A 9756-nucleotide genomic window follows, 5' to 3' on the forward strand; every position below is an offset into this window, starting at 1 on the left:
CAGAAATTAGAATAGTTAGATCTAGAGATTAATAACCTATATTGAAAGAAACATACAATTCTCAAAATACATATACAACTACAATATTACCTTAGCCATTATAGCCAATTTTAATGGGCCTGGACAACCACAATAGTCCAGATCACTCAGCGCAAGTATTTTATCCCAAGTCGAATTCCGGTGACAGATTGCGAAAGCCCAAGGAAGGTGTGCAATAAAATTATAAAAGGCATCTGCTAGGAAAAGGACGATGATAGATCCAGCCAAATTTTCTAATAAGGAATATTCAAAAACGATGGTAGATATTCAAAAATTTCATTCTAAACGTGAACAAGGGAAAGCAAATGATAAATTTTAATATGAGACAATGTTTTACTGCGCAACCTAAAGAAATGAATGATATGATTTTTCACAAGTTTTATGTTGATTTAAGGTATGTTTTTCTTTTCAAATAAACATTCTTTTAAATAGATATTAGGTAGATTTTTAACCCAAAAAATGAAAATGAGTTGTTTGGTTATTAATAATATCTCACAAAATGAATGTCATAAAATAAGAGTATTTTAGATTAAAGTCGATTAGTTTCATAATTAAGTTTAGCTAACTATCAACATATGTTTTTGTGTTTCATAAGAAAAGTCAACAATTAACTAAATCATGTCCTTACAATTATTAAAATAATAAGTGTGCAAATCTCCTATGAACTTAAGAAAATATAAGCATTTTCACCAATTAATAAACTAATCGCAACTTATTTCCTCCACTAGCTTGATGCATGATGCACATTTTTCTCTCATAACTTCCATCAAGGAACTAATGAATAGACAATGGATTATCACCATAAAGCATATTTATTGGGAAGCCAATTTTGCTGTAGATTTCATAGTGAAACTTGCTTGTTCCTTACCCCTTGGTCTTCATGTCTTTGAAAACCCCTTGAGAGGCTTGGTTATTGGTTATGTAATGATATATATGAGACCTTGGTTTCTCATTCTATTCAGGCCTAGTTTTTACTAAACTCCAATGTATTAAAAAATAATAATAATAATAACTGGCTGCAACTCATAGATCTTCACATAGATTTACTCTTCAGGTTTCAAAAATTAAACCAAAGTAACTTGTCAAATATAATAAGATCTTGCGTATTATTAGTAATGTACAATGAACTTTAGATAACAATAGTATAAATATACGAATGAGAATAGGAAAATGATAAACTGACAAGATAGTGATAAGATTTTATTATTATTTATTTAAAACCACCATAGGACGGGGGTTAGACAAAACCTCCTTACCTGTAGATTAAAAATAAAAATAAAAATAAAAATAAATACATTTAAAAGGGAATATAGACCAAACCTCCAAAGGAAAGAACAAACACAGCCAATAAAAAAGAGAAATAACTAAAGCAAACAAAAGAAACAAAGAATAAACTAGAGAACACCTTAAGTAAAGCCTAACAAGTAGAGCTAAGGCTAGAGTGCCGCATTGGATAATTGTATCCAGCAACTAATAATATGAAGCCCCTTTTTTGAACCTGAGGCATGCGGGCCAGCAATAGTAATGTCGGGGCTGAGATGTCGATAGAATATAATACTGTATGTGGTACGGGTACAGTTATATTTTGTAGTCATCTTATCTTATTCTTCTGTTTTCTCTTCAACTGCTCAAGTATCAGTGTCCGAAGGCCAATAATATCTTGTATCCTGATCACTTGCAGAGTTGTTGCTTAAACCCTAACCTCTGGTTCCTCAAATCATATTCCACGTAATAATTCTGCATCTGAAAATTCCCCAATATTATCGACGGCCCACCAGACGCCTCCCTGTCGGTCACCACCGTCAAACAAACTGCCGAACCTTCACCAACCACCGCAAAATAATTCTCCACCGGCAGTGTCACCTCAGCACCTCCCTTGAAATGCAACTTCAACTCCGGAAACGACGCCACTTTCTCTCCTGGAACATCAAAACAGGGCCTCAACCCCGTTAAAGCCTCAGCTCCAAGTGCCCTAGTATAGTTCCGGTTCTTCACCATTTGGGATACAAACTCATCAGCCAATGGCTCGAACAACTCCGGCACCATGAATGTGAACGTAGTGCCAGAATCAACAATGGTGCCTCCATTTCCATCACGATCCAGCGTCAAGTACTTGTACCAAACTCTAACACGCTGGCCACCGACAGTGATCCGTCTGAGACCAACGTAGTAGTAAACTGAGAAGGCATTTCTTTCAGCAACGCTTGGGTTATTTACAAAAGGCGTGTAAGTTAGACCGGTTGTTTTCTTATCAGAATGCGAGCTGCCGTTATCAAGAATCAGAGAGCTGGTTCTTGTCGTGTCGTCGAACTTGTGAGACAGGAGGCAGTAAGAGAACTTGTCGAGGTTGAGCTGACTCGGAAGTGAGGTTTTGCCGCGGCCGAACCCGGCAATGCCGGCCGGCTGGCGGGAGGATAAAACAGAGCATCCGACGAGGAAGTTAGGTATTATTCTGTTGGGAAGATTTAGGGTTTCTGACAGAGCAATTCCTTCTGTTAAGCCGGAGCCGTAGAGGACCAAATAAGAAGGGCAGATTTGGGTACAATTTTTTGAGGTGGCCAAGGGTTCATCATTACAGTCTCTGCATTGAATGCTTTCGTGGTGAATCCAAGAGCATTTAGGGTTTTGGCAGCCGAGGAGCCTTGATGAGGAGGATAGTTTGGGAATGAAGGAAGGAATTTTTGAGGAGGAGCAGTACTTGCACTGATAATGGTTTGTGCATGGGAACCAGACAAGGTGACTGCCTGTGTCTAATATGAAAGGGATGATTTGTGGGGGAGTGCCAAATGAGAGGGAAATTGAGTAACCTCCATAGCTGTGAGAGGAGATATTGGTTGTTGTTGTTGTTGTTGTTGTTGTGGTAGTGGTGGTTTTAGTTTGCGGGTTTTTGATGTGAAGGGCTCTGGTTAACGACGAGGAGACTAGAGAATTGAGGTTTTGATATGAATCTTGAGATGGGTTTGTGTGGAAACGAGAGAGGGAGAAAGTGAGGGAAGTGATTGATGAGGGAAAAATGGAGAGCAGGCTGAAGAAGAATATGAATGATAAACAGAGAGCAGAAATATTGGAAGCCATGATTATTGTTGCCCAGAAAGAGGGTACTCTTGAGGTTTTAATCGGTTAATGCAAAGGAAAGAATGTGAACAATGCCTGTTTGGTTTTGAGTGAGTAATTTGCAACTAGTATAAGACCATTTAAAATAAAATTTTAAATGTGGTGGAGAGTCACATCATTAATAAAAATTTTAAAAGACTTTTTAAATTAAGTTGTCTTTGTCTCTTTTTAATATTGAGTCAGGCTCTGTTTGCTACAGCTTATTAAATAGAGCTTATAGCAGTAGAGCTTATAGAAGTAGAGCTTATACCGATAGAGCTTTTGGACAAAAAGTCATTGGGCGTTTAGTTGTCAATTAGAAAAGCATTTTTGAACATTAAACTGCTTGGTTGTGTAAAACCAAAAGTGCTTTTGTGTAATTAAATTACCAAAAAGGATATGTATTCATAATTATATAACATGTAACAAAATACATCCAAGCTATCAATTAATAAGAAAAAATCAGTTCAATCATTTCTTTAATTTTCAAAATTAAAAATTTCATAATTGATATATTCTCCTAAACAAATAATACTATCCAAATTAAAATGATAATCGATAATATAACTGAAATGTTATCGGAACATGAGAAGTGTCACATTACCTGACATCCTCCTCACAAAAAACGTTGGCTATGACTATGATTGCTTTCTCAAGTGTTGGTTATGTATTAGGGATTGCAAAATTAAAGTGCTGGTTATTTAAAAAAAAATAAAAAGAGATAAAGTGAAGTGGCGGCAACAATATGTTTATATGGAGGCAACAATTTTCGTTAGGTAGGTTTTATACAAAAGGTATTATGTAATTAATGAAATATGTCAAGGATATTTTTGATATTATATATTTTTTGGAAAATCTCTCTAACCTCTACTCCCAAAAGCTCAAATTTTGGACTTTTGCTAGTAGAGGTAAATTAGCTTATTTAAGCTAAAAAAACTCTACTAAAAAAATAACCAAACACCATTAAAAATTTAAAAAAGTGGTTATGGGATTAAATAAGCACTTATGGCTCTTAAATAAGCCATACCAAACAGACACTCATTTCCTCTTCAAATAGTACTATATTATATTTTTATCTCATCATTATTTAAGAGGTAGAAGTGATATAATTATTAGGCGAACGTTAAATTATACTTAACGTAACTTACGCCACACACATAACAACATATGGGTCTCACCAATGTGTTACTGTTGTTGCATATGTGTGGCGTAAGTTACGTTGAACGTAACTTAGAGGGCTCCTAATTATTATTGTTTCAATGAAAGAAGAAAATAATTAAAATAATATAAATTTATTTTTATTTAAAGAATTTTTTGAGAAACAACTAATTTTTGTCCTCTTCTATTTGTTACACATATAAACAAATAAAAATTTAAAGAATAAAAATAAAAAAATTTTGCAATGCTCTAATGCATTAAATTTGGAATAGCAAAAGACAACTGTCACTCGGTAACAGGCATGGATACAACATGAATACATTTCATTATCAAAATTATTAATTATTGAATGGAATAATACAATCGATCTACTGCAGACCTTTTTTTCCCTCATGAGCTGTGTGGGTCAGGAGGCCACTGGAGCTTAGGTGATTAAGCTTTCTCATCTGCTGTTGGGTAGGGCAACACCGTACATAACTTTTTGGCGGAATACTATATCTGTTCGTAGGGAACAGGCAGGCACGTGGACCACATTCTGAATGGCCCCCCGTTCATCTCATGTAACGTTAAAGTTAGGATGTGCCGTTGGCAAAATTTAATACAAGCAGCCAAAGTTATCCACTACCAGGGCGATCCCACTAAAGTTGACCTCTTCAGCAACAATGGCAGAGAAAAGTACCCTACTACAACATAATGCTTGATAGAACCATCCAAACCAAGTTTTTCGTGCTGTATTATTACTGCTCAAGTAAACAGAACATGTGCAAAACCAATACTTAATGAACAAGGCAAAATCAGCAAGCACAGCAATGTTGATCACTTCATAAATAACAAACTAGCACAGATTGGGAGGCCTAAATGATTTGTAGAGAAACAGTCTCTACGGTTAGCACATATTACGGGAAAATGAATAGTTCAATGTTGAAGCTTGTGAAGTTAGAATAGTTGTGGCCATAGACAGAAACATTATTGTTCCTTCGCTTTCTTGCGTGCCATAAACCGCTCTTTAGCAGCAGCTAGTGCATCTTGACCTCTTTTGTGATGGTCAGGCTTTGGTTGGCCATCAGATGGTTTCTCAACCGAAGGTTTTTCTTGCTCTGAACTGTCTGAAACTGGCCTGTCAGATGCTGGGTTTGATTCTGAGGACTCGATGCTTCTAGAAGAAGTCGAAGTTTCAGCCTGATGCCCCTCTTTCCCTCTGGAAGACTCTGAAGCAGAGTTTGAGTAGGCAGACAAACGTTCTTTCTCTGGTGTGTCAGCAGCTCTTTGTATTTCCTCTTTCTCTGGCCTTCTTTGTTCGGCCTTCTTGTCTACCTCTTTCTCTGGCTTTGTTACTTCAGCCTTCTTGTCTAAATTCATTGAGTCCTTGTTGCCTCCACCAAAGGCAACATTTTTATGAAGGTTGAAGTAAAAATCACTCACATCAGTCTTCTTGGTGACCTTCAGAACAGAGATACGAACATGAAACAAATTAGAAAAATAGCGGAAGGAAGTTCATTAGATGCAGACTATAGATTTCTAAGATATGAAATCATACAAGTGTCAATTAAGATCAAGTGGGAAATAATATCAGAATGCAATTTGCGTTAAATACTAATTCAGTTCTATCAAATAAATACCACTCACAATCACACAGTAGTTCATTAATATTTGATAAGCAATAAAGGATGCACTAGATATGCTTTCAGGCAATAACCTAATGCAACATCAACGATTAAAAAAAAAATAATGGTGATTGAGATTAAATGATAGTAACAATTCATGATTTTTATGCATAGATGTAGATTAAAAAAAAAAAAAATTAGTACATCAATGTAAATCAAACCCATCCGAACCCTGATATGGCCAGATGAAATACAGCATCTAAGATTTCTTAAGTTATCAAACCAATAAACACTTTACAAGGTATATTATCCACTTGATAAAAAGCCTAAACCATGTCCTAAAATTCACCTCTGGCATATTCAAGCCAAATCTACAGAATACAGAATGACCAGATAAAATAAATTTGAAAATGTCACAATATATGAGGAAAAAAAAAAACCACATACACAAAAGGCAGCGTGCAGTATCAGATTCCCTAGGTGCAAGATTGCTGCCTTCTTTGCATATAGTATCCATAAGGAAGCTGCTAAGAACCCATGCTAAATGGTATGAGATTATTCGATCCGATTGCTCTAGGGGGGCACTAAGGGCTTCCATACCCAGACCAGAGCACTTATATCATGATTCAAGAGCATTGCCCTAAAACTGTTCATCATAATTAGTATCACTGCATGGTAGATACAAGGGTATTCCAGCACACATTGGATGTAAGGGTGCTAGGCTAATGCTACTACCTAGGTAGTACTTGCTCATCCAATCTTGCACAAGGCGGCGGCAAGTACCTCATACTATAAGGTACAGGAATTTTGCGACTCATTAAATGGTTGTATAACCTTTGGTTCCCTCCACCCCATCCAAAAACAGAAAAGGTCAGGGTGGTGGATTGATTCAGAACCATACAAAGCATTTGCATTACCCCTTATATTTTTATGCAGAAGCAAAAAGGATAAACTTCCAACAGGATTACAACTATGATATAGGTCAAAAGCATAACAAGATAACAGCTTTATATCAAGCGAGGTCAAAAACAGAAAAGGTCAGGATGGTAGATTGATTCAGAACCATACAAAGCATTTGCATTACCCCTTATATTTTTATGCAGAAGCAAAAAGGATAAACTTCCAACAGGAATACAACTATGATATAGGTCAAAAGCATAACAAGATAACAGCTTTATATCAAGAGAGGATAGAAGTTATGAGGGCTGAATAACTGGATTGGGGATGTTTGATTGTACTTTTTGAGCATACAAGGGCTGATGCAAACTAAGGAACGAGAAAGCATTATAATGAGCTTTAGATATGAAAACTTGAAGATGGATTTAGTGGAATGAGTGGTTGAAGTTCACTGTTTTCTTCTTTCTACCTCATCTCATCATGCTTTTCAAATTTCTTCCCGGTGACTGAGAAGACAGTAAGTGTGCAAAACAAGAATGGGGGAAGTTCAAAACAACCAATATTTTATTTCCACCAGAAGGAACAAACACAGATATCAGATAACAAATTTGACCAAACACAAGAAGTCTCCCCACTGCCACATGCGTATTATGAACACCATCACACTCTTACAAGAATAGCATAATAAACAGAAGTTAGCATCTAACCAAGATAGATAAAATAGCTATTATATGACATTTTCTCCTAAATAAACCAAATGAAATCTATTTGCGTTTCTCCTATCAGGTAAAAGCATTCTAGCAAAAAAGATGAAATAGCTATTTCCAGTCATTTCAAAAGTCCCTTTATGAAATGCCCGAAAAGACTGTCTTACACCTCCATCAAATTGTGATTCACAAGACACGTTGAAAGACAAAATGGCAGATAATCCATTTATCATTATGATAACTCGAAAATATCACACTGTTCCCATAAATTGTACACAAATGCAGTCCAAGACGCAAGGAACTGATGAAAATTTTTGAATAAAAGTTTGTAAGTACCAGTTGAATAACTAATTTTAAGCTCATATACTTCATGAAGATCAGTAGACGAGAAAAAAAAACGCTACCAAAATTCAAATAACAGGAAAAAGTAATCAGAAAAATTTAAGCAGTGACATAATTAAAAGTGTAAAGATCACAAGGGAAAAATTAGACATACATCATCTCTCTCATCTCGAAGATCACGCAAGGCTTGTTCACGAGCCCACCTTTGCTGCTCTTCAAGTTTCTTCTTGTAAGCACCTGTAACAAATTTTTCCTTGTCTGCAAAAAGGTGGTCTTCCTTGCTTCTCTCTTTAGTAAGTTTCCTCTCATAGATTATGTCATGCTCCCGCTTTCGCTCTTCAGCTTTGTGAATCAGTTTATGAATATATTTCGGCTTAATCAAGATACAATCACACCAGTTATTTATTAAAGTCAGCATACCACATAAAATAAAGCTAAATTAAAAAATGATTGAATTATTATTATTAACTTTACATATATACCTGTGTGTCTGCACGATCCTGCACTTTACGTCGGACACTTTTCTGCTTCATCTCATCATAACATCCGTCGTAATCAAACACATTTGGATCCTCTGCCAAGGCCTTCCTTTGCTGCTCCTCAATCTTTAAAATTAACAAAAGCATGACAGTTAATTTCATTTATTTATAAATAAAATAAATAAAAAATCAGAGAATCTTTTACCTCTTTGAGAGCCCTGTTCTTGATAGCTTGGCGGGAGATTTCTCCCTCCACGTCGTCGTCGCCGCCGCCGTCGTCATCAAGACCAAAAGCCTTAGGCGGTGGCAGCGGAGGTTTATTTGTTGGCTGTTTCTTCTGCTGTGATGGATTAACCCTAAGTTGCAAGCCGTATTTACTCATGATTTTTCAATTATACGCTGCGATTGATTTTGGACCAAATATAAACCTCCAGAATGCTAATTATATAAAATTATTGATGTATTTAAAAAAAAACGAGGAGAGAGAATGAAAATCGATGGGTACCTGAGTCGATTCAGCGGCTCCAGCGAACGAGTTTACAAAGCTGATTAAAGATTCTTTTCGTACAGAATTGAGCACAGAGCACGTGATCAATTTAAAGCTGTGATAATCTGCTTCTTCTGAAGTGTTCACGAAAGCATAGAAAAGGCGAACTGAATTCTGAAAGGGAAGAATTGGTGAAATTAATTTGCAGATTAGAGTGCGGAAACGACGTCGGCCTTTGGTTTTAACATTTTTATAAAAGGCGTTGTTGTTTTTATTTTGAAAAATTGACCACTTTGCACTAAAAGTGAAAAATCAACCTAACTTGGACTTGCAAGGACCGGATTACCCTTCTCTTTTGCATAACAAGTCCTCTATGCAGCCTAATTTCTTTTTGGGATATTATCATTTTACTATCAAAATTTTACTGACATATCATATCAGTATCAAAATTTACTGAAAAATATATTTTACTACTAAAATTTTGCGCGGTTATCATTTTACTATCATTCCGTTAACAAAACATTAGTGCTCAATAGAAATTATGTTAAAAGTCGATTCTACCCTAGGATCATAAAAGACAATTTTACCTTTTGAAAAGAAAGAAACAACAAAAGCAAAAATTACAAGAAATGCCCAAGAAAATAACCGTTAGAACAAAAAACATCTATTTTCTTGGCTTATAAAAGCTAAAATTTACAGGCTTACAAACATATTAGCAAACCATTTCATCAACACCAGCAACCTCCTAGTCATAATCAACACAGCAGCCTTATAAACACACTAACAAACCCATTTGAAACACCCCAGCAACCTCACTTGAATATTAATAACCCTATCTTAACAGCAACAACCTTATTTCTAACACACTACCTGCGTTACTTGAACACTAACAACCATTTTTCAAACACACCAGCAACCTCACTTAAACACTAACAACTTTATTTCAAACA

General features: G+C 35.8%; 2 protein-coding genes across 2 annotated transcripts; both read right to left on the bottom strand.

Annotated features, from left to right (window-relative positions):
- Positions 1-1358: 1358 nt before the first annotated feature.
- On the bottom strand, positions 1359-3222 carry LOC18034202 (probable aspartyl protease At4g16563). Its single transcript, XM_006424066.2, has one exon. The coding sequence runs from the start codon at positions 3112-3114 to the stop codon at positions 1711-1713; it is 1404 nt and encodes a 467-aa protein (XP_006424129.1). The 5' UTR covers positions 3115-3222; the 3' UTR covers positions 1359-1710.
- Positions 3223-4981: 1759 nt separating this feature from the next.
- LOC18034448 (nuclear speckle splicing regulatory protein 1) lies at positions 4982-9031 on the bottom strand. The gene is made up of 5 exons (XM_006424068.2): positions 8825-9031; positions 8525-8718; positions 8323-8445; positions 7995-8213; positions 4982-5730 (listed from the first exon to the last, which is right to left on the bottom strand). The coding sequence occupies exons 2-5, from the start codon at positions 8699-8701 to the stop codon at positions 5257-5259; spliced, it is 993 nt and encodes a 330-aa protein (XP_006424131.1). The 5' UTR covers positions 8702-8718; positions 8825-9031; the 3' UTR covers positions 4982-5256.
- Positions 9032-9756: the final 725 nt, after the last annotated feature.

This window comes from Citrus clementina, unplaced genomic scaffold (genome assembly GCF_000493195.1).
Source record: "Citrus clementina cultivar Clemenules unplaced genomic scaffold, Citrus_clementina_v1.0 scaffold_8, whole genome shotgun sequence".
NCBI lineage: Eukaryota > Viridiplantae > Streptophyta > Magnoliopsida > Sapindales > Rutaceae > Citrus > Citrus x clementina.